This window comes from Lepidochelys kempii, chromosome 11, assembly GCF_965140285.1.
Source record: "Lepidochelys kempii isolate rLepKem1 chromosome 11, rLepKem1.hap1, whole genome shotgun sequence".
Lineage (NCBI taxonomy): Eukaryota > Metazoa > Chordata > Testudines > Cheloniidae > Lepidochelys > Lepidochelys kempii.
Window position 1 is genome coordinate 80,733,372 of NC_136390.1, and position 22,031 is coordinate 80,755,402.

The window sequence follows — 22,031 nt, forward strand, 5'->3', positions numbered from 1 at the left end:
ATCACTGGGACGTCTGACACTCGAACCCTGGGATCAGCAAAAGTCTCCCCCTGCTCCGCCCGACCCCTGCCACATCTGTGCCTATTCAGTGTTTTACTGGCCTCTCCCTCCGCCCCCTCTCCCAGCGCGAGAGAGACAGAGCCAGAGGCTGCTCCCAGCTACCCTGGTGTAAACCCATTGACCCCAGTGGGAACTAACAGCAGGGTCCCAGAGGAGTCTGACCTGACCCCACTGACTTCGGTGGGCTCACTCCTGGTGTACACCAGGTACCTGAGAGCAGAGTCTGCGCTGCACTGGTTAAAATGGCCCTGACCTGTCTCCCTGTAGCGACCCTGGAAACCCTTTAACCTTCTGAATGACCCAGACCCCAAGCAGCGCAGAGACCCCCTGCTGCTGTTGCTGACACCCCTGTGCAAAGCGGCCGGGCAGGGCAGGGCACCTACCAGGAGCCTCTCCCTCTCCTTGTCCCAGTCGGATTTCAGGCCCAGGAGCTCTTCTGTCTCCTCCCACAGATGCTCCAGGCGGGTCAGGATTTGCTCCTGCAAACAAACAATGGCTCTGGGGGCTGGTTTGGGGTCACTGGTTTGTGTCCAGCGATAACATCATCACTGAGCAGAGTGAGGCTGTGGGAGCAGGTCCCCCTTCTCCAACCCTCTGAAAAAGTGACCTCAGCTCCAAGGTATCTCCCCGGCAGAGCTGCTGGGCCTGGCCCGCTCCGGCCCAGCACCATCATCTCCAGGCTGTTTCCCTGCCATAGGTCTGGTGCTCTTGAACAGTCCCTGGGAGGAGCTCTTTAGTGTGGTAACCCCCTTAAGGTCACACTTTTTCCAATGAGGAAAGTCACTTGGCTTCACCGCCTCCTGACTCTGAATCTCAGAGCCTTTAGCACCCCTGCTTCAAATCAGCAAGTCCACCTGAGTTGGACACCCAAGGGAGACTTGTAGGCCCCAAGGGAGCCATGTACCCCACTTCCTTACCCTGGAGTGACTCTCAGCTAGCATTGTAAAAGCAGGGGGGATTATTACAGGGGCAATCAACAGGCAGACCGCTGGCCAAATCTGGACCACCAGATGCTTTTGAGCAGATCCTGAAATCTTTTTTATTATTTTATTATGATTATGATTGTTATTATTTTTTATTATTTTCTCTGAAGTCTGGACCTTGACTATGCCTTGACCAAGAAATTTGGACCTTTATAAAAAATAATTGACTCTCCCTGTTTTTTGACATGTCTGGAACACAACGCAGACAGTGCTTAGTGAAGACAGAGAATGGAAAGGTCCATCTGGGTCAGTCCCAGAGCCCTCTGTCCCCTCTGTCGTCCGAGCCCACAAGCTCCTCTCCTGCCTCCAGCAGCCCACACGTAGAACCCCAGCCTAGTCCTTTGTCCTCCAGCTGGGCACACTTGGCTGGCTTCCCATGGAGGGTGGGCCGTCCATGGTCATTTATTGTTTGGTGCCAAATGTCCAGACAATTGGAATGGCCATTGTCTTCTGGGACACTCCATGGGCATGGGGCCCCAGGCAGCCAGCTGTCCCTCATGCCTGTATCTCTGGGTCTCTACAAGTAACACCTTTCCGCCCTCCTCTCACCTACCTAACCATGGGTAAGGCTAAGATTTTGTCAGGGATATTTTTAGTAAAAGTCACGGCAGGTCACGGGCAATAAAGAAAAATTCACAGAAGCCCGTGACCTGTCCACGGGGAGTTCAGCTGCGGGGTCCCCACACCTCTCACAGTGGCTGGGCAGCTGTGGGGGCTCGCTTGGAGCTACGAGCTGAAGTCACAGAGGTCTCTGGAAGTCACGGATTCCGTGACTTCTGCAACCTCTGTGAAAAACTCATAGCCTTAACCATGTGTAACCCATGCCTGCTTGGTGTGGCGCTCTGTCCCCCTTCAGCAGCACCTAGACCAACTAAAGATGTGTGAACCTCCTACAGTCTTGGAGAGGAGAACAGGTCTTTTAGCTCACGCAGTAGAGGCTCATCCATTAAGCTCCACAGGTCCCCCTCTTTGATCCCAGCTGACGACAACGGGGGTCTGTGGGTGTTAAACATGCACCACATAGGGGACACTGAGGCACACACAATATTCATCCAAACTATTATGAAAAATTCCCACTGCACAACAATCCCATTATTACGCAGCTCCCTGGCTCTAACCCAGGGCTGGTCAGACACACGGGGGGGCTCTGTAGCTGCAGAGAAGCTGCCCCTGTAACTCCAACCATGCAGATAACTGTTCCCTACCCTGTGCTCCTGGGCAGCCTCCTCCATGGGAACCACCGTGCGAGTGCGGTGCGCCCAGGATCGGTCACACACCAAGCAAAGGGGGGGCTGATCCTCCTCGCAGGAGAGTTTCAGAGCCTCCTGGTGCCTGTCACCCACTCTCTGCCCCTCGGGCTCTGGCCCCGCCTGCAGCCTCAGGCATTTCACTAGCTCCGCCAGGTTCCCCAGCTGCCCGTGGGGACGCAGGTCTCTCTGCAGGGCGCTTTCTCTGCACTGGGGGCAGGAGAAGTTTGGCTCCAGCTCCCCCCAGCACTGGCTGAGGCAGGCCCGGCAGAAGTTCTGCCCACACTCAATGGTCACCGGGTCTGTGAAATACTCCAGGCAGATGGAGCAAGTCACTTTGTCCTGGAAGCTCTTGGCCAGGTCCCCGGCAGCCATGGTCCGGCCGCACTTTCCTGAGCAGAGGAAGTAGCCAGCAGCCCTTGAAATCTTTTTTTTGAGTCGATTGCACAACCAGGAGCCAATCGCCCTCACCAGCGGGAAATTTAAACAAAACCAAAACCAAAGCAGAAGCCGCGCCCCCAGAAAAGCCTCCGAACAAGCAACGAGCTACTTAAAGAAATGAAGAGGTGATTTAATTACATACACAAAGAAGCCAACGCTGCTCCCCTGTTTCTACGTCCCAGGATCACATTAGCAATGGGAGTCGGTGTTCAGCTCTTTGTCCTCTGTGACACATAAATCCTTCCCTAGTCACTGCTTTCCAGGCTACCGTTCCCGAGGCTCTAGGTGCGGCCACCCGTCTCCATTCCCAGCTATAGGGCCTCGCTTTTGGCTGCATTTGTTTTACTAATCCCAGTTTACCAAACTCTCCAGGCTGCTCCATACAACGGCCCCATCATCAGCATTATTTACCACTCCTCCAAGCTGTGTTAGCCACAGTGATTTTATACTTCCTTCCAGATCGTTAACTAAAAAGTTGAGACGTGAGGGGGCTACAGCCAATCCCTGTGGGGCCTCATTAACAGCTCCCCCATTCAGTGATGATGCCCCATTGACAGGTACAAGGTCAGACTTGGGGTCACAGAGCAGGGGGATTATTTTACTACTGTTTTATAATGCACCTCATTTATTTATTCACAGGCTCCACCCACAGTGTCTGTCTGTCACTGTTGTATCTGGGCCCTTCTGGGACAAGTCTAGTCTCATTTACACTGGATCCACTCCAAAGTGAATCCAGGCCATCCCTCCCAGCCTGCCCACGAATGCTGTCTGTGGAGATCTATCCCAGGAAACAGCCTCACTCAGCCATGCTAGGGCTGGTGCCCTGATTTCTTGCCTTCTGTGGAAACACTCCCAATGGCCTTTCCCCTCCCCCTTCCCGCACATGCTGCCCCAGGCTGGGCAGATCCCATCTGTCTAGGGTTTGCCCCGCTTCACCTGCCACCTTTCCACTCAGGGGACTCAGGGCACTTCAGTAATTCAACAAATGCCCTTGCTTTATTAGCACTGTGTCCAGGCCCTACTCAGGTATCAGGCCCCATTGTGCCAGGTGCTGCATACATACAGAACAAACAGACAGTCTCTGTCCCAAAGAGCTGCAATCTCCCTGCTTCCCTTCTCCCTGCAGGAAACCCTCTTTGCTACATCTTGGACCCGCTCCCACTGCTCTCTGGGTGATTGGCACTTTCACTAGCTCAGGGCCTTGGAACATTTTCTACGTGTTTCTGAGCCTCCGAACCATTTAATACAATCACATCTCTGGGTGAGTTATGGCTTTGCTCCTCCCCCACCAAATGGGAGCATCCTGAATGCAGCCAAACAGCTGTTTTGTGGTGGGCAGAAGGCCCTGGCAGGGTGGGGGAGGAGTTGGTCAGTGGGAGATGCTCTGGGGGACGGCAGAGCTTGGCTGCCGGTGGGTGCAAAGCACCCACTAATTTTTCCCCATGGGTGCTCCAGCCTCGGGGCACCCATGCAGTCAGCGCCGATGATGCCCTCCCCCAAATCAAAAGTCCTCGAGATTTTGGGTGCATCTCTCCATGTTGTAAATGTTACCAGCTCCTGTGTGTGTGTGTCTCTCTGGGTGGGGGGTCTGTGTGTGTTGATGCTTAAGTTGATTGTGAGGTCACGGATGCCAACAGCAAAGACTGTTCGGCCTCAGCATTCTTGCCCTGCCTTCAGTCTGCCAACTGCCTTGGTTGACAACGGCTGGTGACCCAAGGAGCTGCTGAGAGACGCGGACTATCCCTCTGTCAACAACTTCTTGCATCAGCTTTTTCCACAGGTTTTCGACAAAAGATGAGTTTTTACAGAAGGTAATTCCCAGATTCTTTTCCTGCTCCTTCGATCGCACATGATGGGTTGGTGCCTCCTTCCCCTCGGGCAGGGGTGGCCGACCTGGGGCTCCGGGGCCGCATGCGGCTCGTCAGACGTTAATACGCGGCTCCTTGCACAGCGCTGACTCCGAGGCTGGAGATACAGATGCCAACTTTCCAATACGCTGTGGGGTGCTCACTGCTCAACCCCCTGCTCTGCCCCAGGTCCTGCCACCTCTCCACCCCTTCCCCCAAGGCCCCTGCCCCTTCCCCCGAGCCTGCCATGCCCTCGCTCCTGCCCCTTCCCCACCAGAGCCTCCTGCGCACTGCAGAACAGCCGATTGCGGCGGGCGGGAGGAGTGGGGAGGGAGGGGGAGGCGCTGACAGGGGGGGCTGCCGCTGGGCGGGAGGTGCTGGGGGCTGGAAGGGGTGGTGGATGGGGGGCTGCTGGCGTGTTACTGGGGCTCTTTGGCAATGTTCATTGGTCAATTCTGGCTCTTCTCAGGCTCAGCTTGGCCCCCCCCCCCCCGGTGCAGGGACGGGTGGGGGCCAGCGTTGCAACAGTCAGGTCTCAGCGTTCCGTTTTGATTTGAATGTGGGCATCTCTCCCTTCTCCGTCTGCTTCAGCCGGTCACGGTCTTTGGAGGCAGATTTCGATGCTTTTATCTTTCAGCAGACTAGCATGGGTGAATTTCCATGGCTATAACCTAAAGGGAAGATAAAAAACTGGTGTAGAATTTAGACTGATAGCTCCATCAATAGTATTTCCCTCGGAGTTGCCCCTAATGCACTCCTTGCCTTCAAGTAGTGAATAGAAACCGTCTGTCTCATGTCATGATTGTCTAATGTATGTGTATTGAGACAAGATCGGTCTCAGAATTTACATGATTGAAAGGCACATAAATGAGCTCAAATATGCTGAAGAAATAAATCTGAAGCTATTGAAAGTGACCCAGCTCCACTCCCATCCCCTGGCTGCCATCTTGGTAGTTCTCTCAGAAATAATCTCATGGAGAGAGACTTCAAAACTCTCTACAAATTCTACTATTCCCCCATTGGGCTACATAAAACAGACGTGTTAAATCCCCCCTGCAATCCCTTTCCAGAAAAGGGGTTTAAATAAACTGCAGCCTAAATTTGTCATGGGTCTCGCTGTGATTTCTTTGTCATTGTTTGGGTGGCCTATTGTTCTGATTGGACGTTATAAATAGTATGGGAAATTCTTCACTTAAAGTTTACTGGTTATTTTCCCCCTGCTAATACAGTCCAGATTTTGGAATAGTTGAGAATAAGTCAACTTATTTGCGGCTGCTAATCCATCCTTCCAGACCCTCAAGCCTTCTAGACGACAATCCTTTGTTCCTTTTCCTGGCTTCTCTGGGAACAGAGGTGTCTTGGTTTTTGGCTTGGCCCTGTCTGTTCCCAGAGTCCCAACATTCTGTGTGCAAAGGAGTGGGGTTAATAATGAAGCATTTTTGCAACTAGGCCCAGGCAATGAGCAAAGAAAACAGAAATTGACCTTGGCTGTTTCCATGTCTGTCCATTGGCAGAGGAGGCGTGAGCTCCATGGGGTGAGAGTCAGGCTAGGAACTGGAGCCAGTGACTGGGCTAGGACGGGATTACAGATCTGGTGCGTGGAGGTTTCTTGTTATAGAACAAAAGGGGAGAAGCTGTGATGTGCTGTGTCCAAGAAAGGCTGTGACAAAGGTGGAACGGGGATCCTGGTGCCTCTCCCCAAGGAAACCTCAAAGCATCTTCTCTTGGACAGGAGCAGCAATTTTCATCCTAGCCGTTAAAGGCAACTTGAGGTTCATAAATTCAGTTTCAGCGGCTCTAAGGCCAGGCCTGATCATCTAGTCTGACCTCCTGCATAACACGGGCCCTGGAACTTTCCCAGAAGAATTCCTCTTTCACCATGGTCCCAAGTGTCTTCACCTGGGGCTGGGTCTAGTCATGGGGGTAGAGCTCAGTGATAGAGTGTTTGACTGCACATTAAGTGGTCCTTGGTTCAAATCAAAGTGCCCCCATTGAAGCCTTTGTTAATAAGGGGGAGCAAATTTCAAAGAAACAAAGGATTCAAAAATGAACTAGATAAATTCATGGAGGATCGGTCCATCAATCGCTGTTAGCCAAGATGGGAAGGGATGGTGTCCCTAGCCTCTGTTTGCCAGAAGCCAGGAGTGAGCAACAGGAATGGATCACTTGATGATTCTCTGTTCATTCCCTCTGGGGCACCTGGCACTGGCCACTGTCGGAAGACAGGATACAGGGCTAGATGGACCTTTCGTTTGAGCCAGTGTGGCCAGTCTTTTGTTGTTTATATTCTTTTGTTGTATGAACCAGTCCTGACTATTAGAGGAGCAGATGGCTTCAAAAGACCACTCTCTTGGATCTGGGAATCCTGGGCAGACTAATTCCCTTCCTTTAGAGTAGGACAGAAAAACCCATTTCCTCCGTCTTTCTATTCCAGGCTTTGTTCCTTTTTTCAAAGACTCACCTCTCGGGAGCATAGAGAGAGCCATGTGCACACGGTGTTCGTCCAACCGGCAGCCATGGAGGCATGCTCTGCCATCAGCCAGCAAGAACAGGCCTTGCCAGAGAAGCCCACGAGAAGCAAATGCTCGTGGAAGATCCTATCAGGCATGAAAAGACTCTGTGTCTGTAGCCAGTCTGACAACTCGATGGCAGATAGCGATGAGGAGAGAACAGTTTCCTCTCCAAGAAGGTGGACGTGCTTTTCCCTGAAGAAGGAGAAGAAGAAGAAGAAGAAGAAGAAGAAGAAAGCAGCCAAGAACCAGGTGGCGTCAGAGGAGGAGAAGCTGCAGGAGAAGCAAGACCAAGTTGAACTGGATCTCACAGGTGAGGATACAAATCACATGGTTAGCAAGGAGCATGTGAGGAATACTCTCACCAGTCAGTCTACAAGCCTTATGGAAGCGGGGGAACGGTCCCGCTATTGTGGGGAACTTTCCTGGCTTCTGCACTTCTCCGGTGAAATGGGCTAGAGGAAGGATCTGAGTCCTCGCTCCCACTTCCTTTCCCCAGAGGCCTCCCTGCCCTGGAGGACTCCCCTTCCACTCTCCTGTCTGGCAGAGTCCTCGTAACCCCAACAAGGCTGGGCCCAGGATTCCTGGGGGGCTCGACCCCCAACCTTGCTGTGGCCACCTAGGACAGGGGCTCGGGAGTCCCGACTCCGGGGTGCTCTCTCTGCACTGGGCGCTTCCCTGACCCACTGATCATTACATACGATTTAAAGCAAATACAGTTTATTTAATCAGCAATTAATTTAAAAAAGAATAAGGAAAAATGGGAAAGATGAAAGGAAAACACATCACCCCGCTCTGTGGCAGGGAACGTCACAAACCATGTCTCTGGAACGTCAGGGCCGTTCACAGTTGGTTCCTTGTAGGTCCCAGGCCCCTTCTCCGGCCCTGGCTGTGCCGCAGGGATGCAGCGGGTCGGACACTTGCTCTGGTGGTGACCACACCCCTCCGGGCTTTGGGGAGTGGGTCCCTCCTTCCCCCCGGGTTCAGATCCCCCTCCCAGTCTGGCCTGCAAGGACCCTCGGCTGGGGGTGTCTCTCTGCGCTGGGCCCTTTGCCAGGGTCCCCCCTTGGCTGGCCCCAGTTGCTCTCCGCACCCAGCTCCAGCCCCAGCCCCAGCCCCAGCCCCACTGTTCGAGCTCCGGCTCCACCCTGCCTCAGCACGGATGCTGCTGCTCTGCCTCCAGCCCCCGGGGCTGCTTCTCCGGCCCCGCTGGCTCTGTGGCTGCAGCCCTGCTCCCAGCCCAGGGTCTGCTCTCCCTGGGCTGTCTCTCTGCCCCGCTGGCTGGCCCGCCTCTGCTCCCCAGCTCAGCTTGGGCCCCTGCTCTCTCCTTAGCTCGGCCCCACGCTGCCTGAGCCAGGCAATTCCAGCTCACGCGGAGGACGGGGACCTTTCTGACCCCCTGACTCCGTCATTAGCCTGCCCGCCCTGTCCATCAGGCTGACCTGGAGCGTTGGCCTCGCCCCATGGCCCCTGAGGACTGTCAGTATCAGAGTCCTGGTTTCCCATCCACCCTTCCCCTTCCTTTTGGGACTGGGACCTAGCCAACCAAAAACCCCACTGAGTTTGAGTAAGGGGCCAACAGTCCCCTTACACTTCCACATCAGGGCCGTCTCATGGGACAGTGATGGGTACCTCAGACTCTGGAATCCATTTAGTGCCGGATCCTCTTGGAGAGGGTGGCAGAGGTCCATCGCTGAGGTGGGGAGAGCTGACAATGTCAGGTCACCCCCCTCTGGGGGTCTGGCCCTGTGGGGTGGGGAGTACTAATATTACTCCAGGCTGTAAGGGGAACAGAGAGGCTGGACGCTATAGGAAATCATTTCTTTTCTCCTGGATCGGGTCCCTTTCATCAGGAAAATGCTCCTGAGGTCTCAGCAGGTCACAGCTGGGAACCGTACCAGAGCTGAGTCATTGCTTCTTGGGGGGTTAAATACAAAATGAGGCCTGTTGCCCGTCACTGACGGGAAAGGTGGGCAAGGGGAGAGGAAGAGTAGAAAAGAAAAGAAACCGGCCCCGAGGTAAGAGGAACCCTCGTGTGGTAAAAGCCCCCGGCTAAGAGTCAGGAGATCGGAGTTCTCTGCTCAGCTCTGCCAACAACCTTCAGTCTGAGCCGGGGCAATTCGCTTCAGGGCTCTGTGCCCAGCTTCCACCCTCTGGAAACCAGGGAGAAGACATGGAAAAGCAAAACGTTAAGAATGTTTCTTTCTGCTGCAGGGACGAAGAAGGAGCCGTCGGAGACGAAGGAGAAGTGGGAAAAAGGGAGCCCAGAAGAGCAGGAAGAAGAGCGCGCTCCCGTCTCCTCATTAACGAGCATCTCCCCTAGGACGATGGTAATGACGCTGTGTGGCTGTGCTCATGGAAAGCACCCCTTGCTGTGTGTGTTCATATCTCCCGGAGCTGGGATCTCTGACAGGAGAACGACCTGCCCCTTGCTCAGGGGACTGAAAAGGAACACTCTTGAAGTGTGATCAACTCCAGCCAGTCTTTACGAGTTTCTCTGGGTTGTCGAAGGAGGCCCAGTTTGACAAGGGGGTTTAGGCACCTCAAGAAGCCCAGGGGTGCTTCGTGGGATTGGCAGACGTGCCTGGCTCAGGTGCCTGATTCTGAGGCACTTCCCATGGCCCACAGGCACGGCTGAAAGTCAGACCAGGCCCATCCCTGCCCTTGTCGGGGTGACCCGCATATCTCCTGGCTGTGGGGTTCTGGCCCATCTCGTGGCACCAGGACCACTTCGAGACAGAACCGATGAGTCTGCTCTCCAGCCTGAGCTAACAGCCGCATGGGTTTTAGCTCCTGTGGCAGGGGCTCCTGCATTGAGGTCCCAGGTTCGATCCCGCCTGCCGACATCTGGCTCCGTCCGAGTCACAAAGGCACCTTGACGCCCTTGTGACTCTTGCTGTCAGGGACAGAGCACCCTGCAGCACGTACAAAAGTCTGCAATTCTGGGAGCTCCTGAGGTGCCGGGGGGCTGGAGTGTGGAGGCGAGTCGGCCACTCCGGTGTGCTCGACTGCGTCCTCAGCTGCGGGCATCCAGGACAGACGGTGCTAATCCAGCGCCACGCAGGCCAGCCGCAGCAATCCCCCGGGGCTGCCCTGAGACACCAGGGCAAAGGCCTCCAGCACCCCAGGCCCTGGGTTGAGGTGACCCTGGAACCGGGCCCCCAGGAGTAACATTGTGCCCAGTGAGTTCTGACCCACAGGAGCCTGGCCCCGGAGGCCCACGGTTTGGGGTTCTCCTCAGCCAGGCAGACTCGCTCCTTCAGTCTCAGCTACTTTCTCTCCTGCCGGCGATTCCTGCCTGTTTTCTGGCAGCGCCTCACGCTGCGGGGTGGGGAAGGAAGAGGGCGTTTCCCTTTGGGCCCTATGGGGTGGGATGGGACATGAGGCAGGTTCTCCGGTGACCCCTCGGCGACACTCAAGGAGCAACTGGAATGGGCTTTGCAGGACATTGAGGCTTTCTCAGCAAAAGCTGGGCGTCCTGGGAGGAGGGGCTAGAGAGGGAGGAAATGGGGTGGCCCTTGGGTTCCCTGCACTGCCCGAGAGGCTCCCGTCTCTTCTCAGGAGAGGGGGCCAGAGAGCGGACGAAAGGCTGAGGAAACCTTGGCACCTGGGGAGGCTTTTTAAGAAACGGGCTCAGCCGGAGTCTCCAGGCTCCCTCGGCGCTGGCAGCCTCCCCCGGGGACAGACTGTTCCAGGGCAGCTGCCCGAGGGAAAAACTCAGTCCCCACAGGCTTTGTCCCTGTTCATTGCAGACCCTCAGGGAGCACCCTTCCTCAGACCCGCTCCACGCCCTGCTGATGACGGCCATGCAGGGTCTGACAACACCCACCCTGCAGAGATTTAGAGCCGCAGAGGAAGAGCTGAGGGCCATCGTATCTCTCCACGGAGACAAGATGGAGAGAGTAAGAGACGCCCGCAGTGGGGCAGGGGGATGCTGGGCAGAGAGGGGGACGGGAGAATCGCCTCTCCTAGGAAACCGTTCCTGGGACACACTGGCATGGTGCTTTGAAGGTTGGCTCAGCCCCTTGCCATTCAGCGCTTGGCCGCGGGGATCCGCGGCGTCAGGTTTTGAAGTGTTCTCTGCCCGAAGGAGCTCTGACACTTCCCTGAGGACGCCCAGCCACACTGAAGGTGAGTGACAGCCCCAGCCCTGGCAAGGCAGCACTCACCTAGTCTGCTGACGAGCCTCCACATTAGGCTCCAGGAGCAGACATGGTTTCCTCAGACATGCTGCAGGGCCTTGTTTTCCAGCTGAAGGATCAGGAAGAATTTGGCTTTGCACGTCTCTCTCTGTCTCTCCCAAGCTCTGATCCCGTTTCCCACCCCGCTAGCAGAACAGGTCACCAGAATCCTCCACCCAGGGCTGTAACTCCTGCTCCTTGTTCGAGAGAGGCAAGAGCCATGACCAATTCCTCATGGAAGAGCCCTCGGGGGGGGGCTTGTCCCTTTAGGGTCTGTCTAGCCTGTGCTGCAAACTCTGCAGCAGGAGCCTGAAAGCCTCCTGGCCCTATGGACTTGGGCTCCCAGGGCTGGCACTGTGGGGCCAAAAGAGGAATGCAGACTCTTCTGGGCTTGGGCTGGACCTTGATCTCTGAAGCCCAGGGAGGAGGGGAGCTTCAGAGCCTGGGCTCCAGCCCAAGTCACCATGTCTACACTGCTGTTCTAGGTGCCAGAGCCTGAGCCCGAGGGTAGAGAGCCGGCTTTAAGATTTGTTACGGCAGGTTTTACAATCCCACAGCACAGAGGTTCTCCTGCAAGTTTCCTGCTGTGCAGAGAGCTGTCCATGCTTACTAAGAGGAGATGGCCAAACCCAGCCGCTGAGGAGCCAACCCCTCCTCCTGCACTCCCCGGGATGGAGACGTGCCAGTTTTCTGGAGAATTCCAGCATTGTCCTGATTTCTATGGGTCACCCACTTCCTCTCAGATCCAGTACAGGGCCAATAAATGACTTTGGGGCTCACTCAACATCCCTCGCTCATGAGGTCTGGCTGCTCCTTAGTGCATGAGAGAAGGCAGAGACGGAAATGGCCCATGAGCCCCATCTGTCTATCCTCTGCAGACCAGGGCAGGATTGTTACCTGTCGTCAGATGCCTAGTTATTCCGTGGCTGAGGAATTGGTGAAAAAATACACTCATTCTTCTGGAGCTGTGCAGCAGAGGTAAATCTCTGAAGACAGAAATTTCCAGGGCTTATTGTTGCAAAAAAGACAAAAAATCACCCACACATGACCAGAGCGTAAATGCAGTGCAGCCTGCCTCAGTCTGCAGACAGCCAGCAGTAATAGCTCTGAGAGGGGCGAGTGCCTCTTTTCATCTCAATATGTTGTAAACTCTGAGTCCTGCTGGTTATTGCTGGTCACTTTGCAGAGTCATCCATCTGAGGTGTTTAGAACACAATCCCCATGTCCCTAGGGGCCGTGAAACCCAACTTGGACCCTAGCCAGAGGTCACAACTCCGGCTTTCCTCGGCATCTTCTGCAATGCTGTTCTGCACTGCCCAGAGACAAATCTGTGTCACATGGGAGAGCAAATTGAAGAGCAGCATGAAAGAAATTGAATTTCTTGCCCAATTCAGTTACCAGAGGAATACAGTGTTGGTTTTCATATTTCTTTGAGTGTTTGATTTGTAAACCTTTCAGGTTTGAATTCCTTGGAACAGCCACAGTGCTTTCCAGGGGCTGTGCTCACAAGCTGTAGAAACTCGGCAGCCACGGCACAGAATTTCAGTCAAGCTTCCTGAAGACCTTGCTTCCAGGCCATTTGCTCTTGATTTGTCCAACCTAGCTCTCAGTGTCCCCAGGGCTTGACCACCATGTCCGAGCTTCCTCACCAAACTTGGAAGTCAAATGACTGGAAGTCTTTTGGATCCGTCTGCAGTCTTCCTCTGCAGATGCCTGCGGGCACCAGCAGGACTTAGATCAGCAAGAATGGAGAGAAGAGAGGAGAGGGATTTCAATGCTAGTTTCCTTCCATCTCTGTCACGCTGGGCAGTACAATCTCCCCTTCCAAGCTCCTGAATCCTCTCCTATCAGGGCATGTTCTCATTCAGTGTCTGATCCCATCCACCACACTGCAGTAGGATTGAGGTGCTTTGAGACACTTGGCCAAACGCTGGGTCTCAGTTACACCCCCAAATAGCCAGAGTAACTCCAATGAGGTCAGGCAAGTTCCTCCGCACTGACCCTAGCGGAAGAGAGCCGAATTTTGCAGTCTGCAGTGTGTTGGTCACTCTGTGGTCAGTTCATGGTCACTGTTTGGAAGCAGTGGTGCTGGCTTCAGGAACAATAACCCATGAGGGGAAAGGAATAAATACAACGTTCTCTGAAGGGACTTGCCCAGCCTCAGCCTCCCCACACTGATCGGTGTCTCCACTGAGAGACGCCTTTCCTGCCTACATTGCAAGCCTCTCCCTGGGGAGGGCGAGAGGTGGCCAGGCAGGGAAGGTCTGACTTCTGTTTCGGACTCTGCAGATGTGCCCTTGAGCTGTGGAAGGCCTTGGGTGAAGAACCCCAGCTCACCAGGGAGGTGCTGCGGCAGCTGCTGGACAAGCTCCAGCAGAGACGCCGGGAGGAGAAGAGCGGCCATGTGTCCCTGGCTGTAAGTGAGATTTGAGATGTCACTTTGCGAACGCACCACCGCAGGGAGGATGGTGCATCTTTGTGTGTGTGTGTGTCTGTGTGTGAGCTTCGCCCCTTCTGAGCTTCAGGCCACAGCTCCACTACACAGCTCAGCTGACCTAACCTCCCTCGGCTCACAGCCGCCACAGCAAGCCCATCCCTTGGGTGGGGCTGCACTTTGCTGCTTGTGTCAGCCAGGGCCGGCTCCGTGGGCCAGCAAAGGAAGCCGGGGCCTGGGGCAGCCAATAGAAAGTTGGGGCGGCACGTCTGGGTCTTTGGCGGTAATTCGGCAGCGGGTCCTTCATTCCCTCTCTTCCTCTTCAGCGCCACTTCGGGGGCAGCTCAATCGGGTTTTTCTTTTCTTTCCCTTCTCCGCTTGGGGCCGCCAAAAAGCTGGAGCCAGCCCTGGTGCCAGCAGCGCACGTCCTCACCAGAAGCGCTTGTCGCGATTCCTCGGTCAGGGTGGGGCATTGCGGGAAGGCTCCTGAGGGTCAGTTGACATAAACGACACGGTGTCCATGCTGACACTGCATCGACTGAACTGCAGTTCTGCCAATGGGAAGGAAATTCCATAGTTAGGGTGATGCTGGGTGAGTGGCCTTGTGTTGACCTAACTCTGTCGTGTAGACCAGGCCTTCGTGTGTCCTGGCCACCTCCAATCAAACCAAAGAGGTGTAAATAAAGTTTCCCCCAGATAAAAGTTACAGATCTTAAGTGGTTTCTCTGCTGGTACCCTGGCTCAGTCGTCTTCTGCTTTAGATGGCCCTTTAGTGAGCAGGTGCAGTTCGGGCGTCTCTTGGAAGTATCCAGGTTTCTGGCTTTGTAAACTGTGGCTAGAAACCTTCCCAGCATGGGATCTTGAGATGTCCAGTACGTTTGACTGGGCCAGAAACACTGGGCCTATGAGAACGCATCTCCTCAGGATGATTTCAGCCCGTCCAGTCATGGCTGGAAAGCCAAAGCCCAGGGTCTGCACCATTAAGAGAAATAACGGGGAATAACGTCACCCAGACTCTTCTGATCTTTCCATAGGGTTCCATCCTGCTTCTGTTCCAGGAATGGGGGAAGGTTCAGGAGCTTCCAAATGTCTCCTCCCCTCTCAGGAGCCAATCCTCTTTTGTAACACGCTGGAGAGGAAATGAGACATGACAAAAGGACAGTCGCGAATGGCAATGGGGGCAGAGGACAGATTGGGATAGTTGAGTGAAATGCTTTCTCCCCTCCAGGCCATGAAGACCATTTTCGAGGTCCTTTTCCTATGGGGATACCGAGAAGCCATCCTGGAAATGTATCCCCAGCTGCTCATCCTCTGCGTCAGGCAAGTGCAGTATGTGATGGATCTGCACTTGCCAGGGACCTACATGGCCAGCGAGACATCCAGCCCCGAGGAGGGATCCAGCTGCCTCAGCCCCTTAAGGTAATGACTGAAAGGAAAAGGAAGAACAGATTTGTTCTGCTAAACACCTGGGGTCCGTTCATGGCCATCGGTGGTTCGGGTGCTGTCGTTGGCCCAGGCTTAGTTGGGTGCAGGTCTCTCTTGAGGGAAAAGGGTTGAGAACCGTGTGTTCTTGTGAGTCACACTCGCTCATCTGACGCCGTCCACAGGCCAGCTGCTTTCCCCACACACTCAGGCAGCAGTCAAGTTTGTGCATCCATCCACCTGTGCCACCCGCCAAAGGGTCAGTGCTTTCATCACTGTCTGCTGAGCAAATCTGGGGGCCTCCGTCCCCGAACGCAGACAGAGCCACACCGGGAGCACATGGGGCCAGGCCCTGCAGGATCTCAGCCTCACAGGCAGGCAGGAGGAAGAGGGACCAGTTCAACTGGCTCTGTGGGCACAGTGAGGGGCTTCCATCTACACGGGAAAACCAGAGCGCCGGAAGACACCTCAGGTGGTATAAACTGACATCGCTTTGCTCGCTTACACCAACTAAGGACCCGACCCCACATGCCCGCTTGAGTCCTGTTACCTGTCACAGTAAAGAGTCAAGTATTCAGCCATAGGGAATGATGACACCAATCATCTTAAGAAGCTACATTGTCACTAATGGTTAGAAACTCAGTGAAACGGCAGTGTAGACAGGGCCCATTGGGCAGGGAAGCATCATGATATCACTCTGGATCTATCCTCGGGGAGGCTAGCTACTGCTGACCATGCTGTGTGTCCCAGGGCTTGTGCAGATTTGCCATGCCTGGGGCTGATCTCGTTGCCTGACACTGGTAATTTTTTCTCTTTAGCACGTCAGTGGAGGCTGTGAAGACTCTTTTCTCCATGCCCGGCTACTGGAAGGAATTTGCCATCATCCAGTTTCAGCAGGGTTGGGACACGATAGCCTCCCGATATTACTATTCACAGGGTGTTGGCCTGATTGCAAGGTAGGAGCCCAAAGTTTCCTCCTCGCTGGGTCTCTCTTGGGAATGGGATTGCCGTGTGAAATATTCCTCTGTTCCAGGCTGCCAGCTCAGCCCAGCAACTGGAGAGGAACTCTCTCTCCCAGAGGAACTCTATGTGATTTTCAAGGGACTTTCTGTTCCATGTTCCAGAGCCATGATCGAGTGTGAGAACCCTCAGCTCCCTGCAGTTTTCACAGAGGCAATCACCATCGTCCAGAGAGAGAGGGAGGAGGAGCAGAGAACGATCGCCATGGCTTTCTGTATTGAGGTGAGATTCATTAGTTGACAGGCACAAGGGGGCTTTCTGGAGAGCAGCTCAGGCCAGTAAGCTCTGGGGCACATTGTCAGCAGCTCAGCAGCCTTACCGCCAGCTAGCTCCTCTCTGCACAAGGATGGTTGTGGGGCATGGCAAAGAGAGGGAGGGAGAGACAGGGTGAGATTGCTCCTGGCTGGATGTGCCTCGATGGGATTATGGGACAAGAGGAGAGGTTTCTCCAGTGCCCCAAGACCATGCTTCTCTCCTCACCTTTTCCTGAGGTTCTGCTTTTCTTCTGTCCCAGGGGTCTCTGTATGGCGCTCAATGAGGCCTGGAGACGCCCCTTTCCCTGGGGGCTGATTTGTGAGCTGTGCATGAGTCTAACTTTTGGGAATGAACCAACTGAAACGGCAGCAACTGGCTCCCTACGCACCAGAGACTTTGGGTGGGAGTAAGTGGCCCTTTGGTAAAGACGACTGTCCAGGGAACAGACCCCCCAGGAAGACCTCTGCTCCTCAACCTGATGTTGATTTGGCTCTTTCCAGTTTCTCCAGAGTCCTTCCATTGAGACAGTACTGACAAAATCAGAGCTCCGGGCGCAGCTCATGGAATGGACCAAGGACACAAATCCCGTCATATGTAAGCTCAGTCTGCGAGGCCTTGGCAGTATTGTGTTCCAGCCAGAAAAGGTAAGAGGCGTGGATTGCCCAGGGGACCAAGGACGCCGATGTCTCTCAGATAGCTCGGAAACGAGAGCCAGATCCCCACATAACCCTTGTTGTTTAACACACAGCCCTCAAATGGTGGAGGTGCTTTCCTGAGCAAATCAAGGCATGACATGCTCCCTGCTCCCATGAGCGGAGCCCTGATTGCAGATGGGATGCAATGGGGGAGGTGGGGTGAGCAACAACAAAGGTTACAGTGAGCAGCTGGCACAGAGTGACAGGAGAATGACTTTCTGCCCCGTTGGGGGGCTCTGCCATCCGTGGTTTCTCCTAGGCGGGAGTGGTCCAGCATGTGCTCCAGGCTGTCACCCCGGAAAGTAATGAGTTGCCTTCTTCATTCCTGCAGGTGAGATGGTTACAGGCCCAGCTGCCAGGAACCGTTGCCAGGTTTTGTGACCGGGATGGAGGGTGTGTCAAGGAGGCCATGCACAAAGCTCAAGACATCATCTACCTCCTCAAGAGGGAGGGGCTTGGCTCCATCTCCCAGGACATTGCAGTCAGCCTTCGCCCCTTCATTGATGACGTAAGGCTTGGAACCCCAGGAGAAGCCCGTTCCCCCCCTCCACCTGTCTCTGATGCCCTTGTCTCTCTCTCCCCATCTCCTTGGCTCCCGCCCCTCAGGCCTGCCATGGAGCCTCCAAGGAGCGCCCCCGCCATGGGTGGGGAATCTCCTGCTGAGCCACCTCCCTGTCAGAGCTCTTCTCGCCAAAGCTCAGCCTCAGCGCCATGCTCCCAGCCCCTGCTGCAGCCTGGCCTGGGGGAGAGGGGGCCTGGCCCTGGGCAGATGACCAGCTGTCTGGAGAACACAGGCCCCCAAAGAGGTGGAGATTCTCAGCAGGAAAGAGGTGGGTCAGGAATGGCCCGGCTCTCGGGGGCACCGAAGAGCAAAAGAAATGCTGTGTTTTGTAGCAGCTAATCCCTGCAAGGCTCCAGCAGCGGCTTCTCCCCTTCCCCAGACCAGTCTCCAGCAGACTTCCCTGCCTCTCCCCAAATCTTCTCGGGTTCTGGGATTCTGGGTTCTCCAGACAGAAACTGCCTCTGGGACACCCTGGGGCTGCGCTGTCCTGCCCAGGGTCTCAGGCCTGCACAAGATGTCTATGGCGCTGGCCTGGTGTCCGCCCTGCTCCCCCCACCCAAGTCAGTTCACACGGGGGAACCGGAGCAGCGGGCGGATTATGACTCTGTCGCGTTCTGCTCTGATACTGCCTGGCTTTAACCGGGCGTCCCCACCCCCTGTGTGTCATTGCCAGGAGAGGGGCAGTGTGCGCTCAGCTGCCATTTCACTGCTTGGCAACGTGGTGAGCAGGGTGCAGGACCCGGACAAAGCCCTCGTGCAGCAGGAAATCATCCACTGCTTGCTCCCGCTGCTGCTGCATCTTGCAGACCAGGAGGAGAGTGTGACACTGGTAAGTGCCACGGTCATTATTTCCTTCAGAGCAAAGAGCCAGAATCCCCTGGGGCCCCCACTCCAGTCATCACCAGAGCCCCTTGCCCAAGCAGAGTCTTCTCCTCCCGGCTTCACTCCCTGCTGGAGCCTCGTGCCTCATCCATCCTCACAGCACACAGCACAAGGGGTGGAGAAGGTCCAGTGTCCCCCACACTATCCCTCTCTCAGTGAGAACCCTCTTGGTCTCCCCTTCTCTTGCAGCGATGTAAACTGACGCTCTTCCGCTGCGCAGTGTTTCTCGGCTGGGCTCATTTGAAGAGGCTGTTCCGCAGCATGGCCTGGGATGGCTCCTCACAGCTCTTGAAGAGTGTCGGGAAGTGCGTGGTAGGTGAATTCCTTGTGCCTTGAGAGGGGTGAATGGGGACTTGAGAGAGACCTTTCTAACCCCACAGCCTGAGGACCCATCCACTTCGGTCGGGTTGCAAGACTCTGTTCCAGGCTCTCTGCTGGTTCATTTCTACAGGATTTACAATCCGTTCCCATTGTTGACATTTTTCTCCACAACTGTCAGACCTCCAAACTTTTGTCTTTTCAAATGAAAGCGGAGGTTCTGGAGAACACAACAGTGACTTCAGAGAGGTGCTGCTCTGGTGTATGGGTTCGTATTGGCGGTTGCCATGGCCTGGCTATATGCTTTGCCTTTCTTGGACTATTCGCTGTGGGGAGAACATGTCATTTGTATATTGTGCATTTCTTCCTTCTTTCTTTCCAGATGCAGAACAACAAGAGCCACATCCCCAAATTCCTGTTCCAGGCCCTAGAGTACCTGGAAAGCTCACAGACAACAATACGACATTCTGCAGCCTTGTTCATTGGTAAGCAGAGCAAATTCACTTCATCTTTTTTAAATGTTTCCTTCAAAGCCCTTTTCTAGACAGCTGCTCTGTTCCCTCCGACAGCACCAGAATCCTAAAACGGGGGGTGTGTGTGTGTGTGTGTGTGAGAGAGAGAGAGAGAGAGAGAGAGAGAATTAACATGTACTCCAAGATGAAGGGAGCAACTTAGCTGTATCGACTGCACCAACTTCCCCTGCCCACAACAGCTCTTTGGCTGCGCCTAGGGGAGATTGAATTCACATCATGCTGGTTTGATGTGAATTCAGTCTCCTTTAGAAATCAGCTTCTCAGTAACTGCTGGGCATCTGATGCTTTATCTAATGTGCTTTGTGAAGAGATGTAAGGAATGTATTTAATTTTCCGAAGGGCTGTCTTGGGGAAATGGCTGCATCTTCAGCAGTTTTCAGCGATGGATTTGAAAAGTAATGAGATCCATTGTATTCATTGTATGTCTAGGAAATACTATCCACCATTACTGTGATTTGTTGTCTGAAACAGTGAATGAAGATGGCATCTCCCGCCTGTATGAAGGTAAGGAAATACCTCTGTGTGTTTGTGCCTCTGTGGGAAATACAGGGGTGCAGACAGGGCCCGAACACAGGTTTGAATGTGGACACAGGTCCCTCTCTGTCTAAGGACAGCGTTTAAGGAAGAAGGATGGTCATGCGAGCATCATCGAGGTACCACAATATGTGTATGGGAGCAGGGGAATTCCATCTCTAGCTCCTAGTATAGACGTAACCTTAAAGCTGTGTGGGGAAAGTGTCTTCATAAAGGTCTGAAAGTCTGTAATGGAAGGCCTGACAGTATTGAAAAGAGCCGTAGTTATTAAGGATGATGATGATGATGACAATTACCCTCATCACCTGCCCTCCCTGTCATGGAGTGATTGCAGGCCAGGGAGATTCCCTCCGAGATTGGTCATCAGCTCATAGGAAATCCCATGAGGGCACATGGGAAACACTTCTCCCTGTGACCTCTTGAGGAATGAAGGCACAGGGCCACAAAAGATTTCAGTAGACATTAGGAGCCTAAATCCCTTTGTGGATCTCGGCCTAAATGTTGGATGGTTTAATGTCGCTGCGGCTGTCACTTTCCTGTTCCATCGAAAGAACAAGTGCCCCCAACCGTCTGTGTGTAGGGGTGTGTGTACGGGTGTAGGCCAGCAGAGGGGGAAGTGACAAGAACGGGGTCTCCTCTCTGTGCAGGGCTATTTTGGGAGGAGCGGAGTTGTTGTTCTTGTGCCCTTAGACTCTTGGGGAGCTAATAGCAGGGGGCGATGGCCATCGGGAGTGGAGATTTCCTAGGCACCAGGCACATCAGCACCAGAGGCTTTTCAACCCGTTTCCTCTTGGTTTCAGCTTTTCAGGAAGTGCCTTTGAAATCTGACAGGACCACGTGGTACATCCTCAACAGACATTATAAATGGTTGCAGAAGCTTGTAAATCTCGTGTCGGGTTCTGCATTTGACTAGGGAACCGGGACCGACACAGAAGAGCTCTTTGTCCTGCTATGGTACGTACAGCAGACGCTTATCAACATTTTGGTGTCCCTAGCCTCTGTTTGCCAGCAGCTAGGAATGGGTGACAGGGCATAGAGCACTGGATGATTCCTGTCTGTTCACTCCCTCTGGGGCACCTGGCAGTGGCCACTGTCGGAAGACAGGATACTGGGCTAGATGGACCTTTGCTCTGACCCAGTCTGGCCTTTCTCATGTTCTTATGTTTGGAACCGGGGCTGAACAACGAGGTGGATATTGGCAGATGACACAAGATTATGCAGATTAATCAGCCTAGAGAAGACATTGAAGAAGTTCAAAGGGATGTACTCAAGCCATGTGACTGGGCAGCACCATGGCAGATGAAAACCAGCGCTGACCAGGGCAGGGCCATACACATGGAAAGCAGTGCGGTGAACGACTCCTCCATATCACTGGGGTCAGAAGCCAAAGCACGGCTGGTTGGGCCCAGTGGTTGGAGCAGAGGCGCTGGGGCCGCGTGCTCAGAGTGGTGGAGGTCGAGCCGAGGGGAGCCAAGGGTTGGAGCTGGAGTCAGGAGTCAAGAGCAGGATTGGAACAGGCTGGGGAGTAGGGCCAGGGCCGGATTAACAATTCCCGGCCTATGGGAGCTGCGGGGGAACGTGCGGGGGGAGGGCAGAGCCGACAGGCAAGAGCAGCCCCCGGGACAGAGGTTCCCGGTGCAGTGCTCATCGCGGCGACGTGGCTGCGGGGGGACAGGAAGAGCAGCGCGCGGAGCCGCCTCGCCCCCACCCCAGCCAGGTAGAGCCGGCCCGGCTGGAACGCAGCACACAGGGGCTTTAGGGGCTGCAGCTCGGGCCCCCCTTAGCCCTGCTCCTTTCCTGAGTGCACCATTGCCCCACTTCTGCCCCATTCCCACCCTCTGTTACAGGGCAGAACCCTGGAGCTGATCTCTGACATCTCTCTCACTAGAATGAAGTCACTGCAGAGTCAGCACAACCCCACCTTTGGGCACCATGTAGGACATCTCACCCCACCGCACAGAGCCCGACATTCACACAGCTTCTCGCATGTGGTTCCCTCACTCATCAGAGCCAGACGGAGAGAGGAGAAATTCTCCCAGACTCCCTTTCACCATTGCCAGCCCCCAGGGTCGCGGAGGTTGCCGGGGGTTGGGTGCTCTCTTTAAGA

At 54.6% G+C, this 22,031-nt stretch overlaps 1 protein-coding gene across 1 annotated transcript; it reads left to right on the forward strand.

Annotated features, from left to right (window-relative positions):
* The first annotated feature begins 16,349 nt into the window (after positions 1 to 16,349).
* On the forward strand, positions 16,350 to 18,875 carry LOC144930938 (maestro heat-like repeat family member 5). Its single transcript, XM_078854717.1, has 4 exons — positions 16,350 to 16,367; positions 17,355 to 17,603; positions 18,331 to 18,486; positions 18,729 to 18,875. The coding sequence occupies exons 1-4, from the start codon at positions 16,350 to 16,352 to the stop codon at positions 18,873 to 18,875; spliced, it is 570 nt and encodes a 189-aa protein (XP_078710843.1).
* The last annotated feature ends 3,156 nt before the right edge of the window (positions 18,876 to 22,031 follow it).

What these genes read in the sequence shown, in the direction of transcription:
- LOC144930938 (XM_078854717.1), top strand. An exon ending in TTCGCCCCTTCATTGATGAC is followed by an intron (nt 17,604 to 18,330) that starts GTAAGGCTTGGA and finishes TGTCATTGCCAG; the next exon opens with GAGAGGGGCAGTGTGCGCTC. An exon ending in AGGAGGAGAGTGTGACACTG is followed by an intron (nt 18,487 to 18,728) that starts GTAAGTGCCACG and finishes CTTCTCTTGCAG; the next exon opens with CGATGTAAACTGACGCTCTT.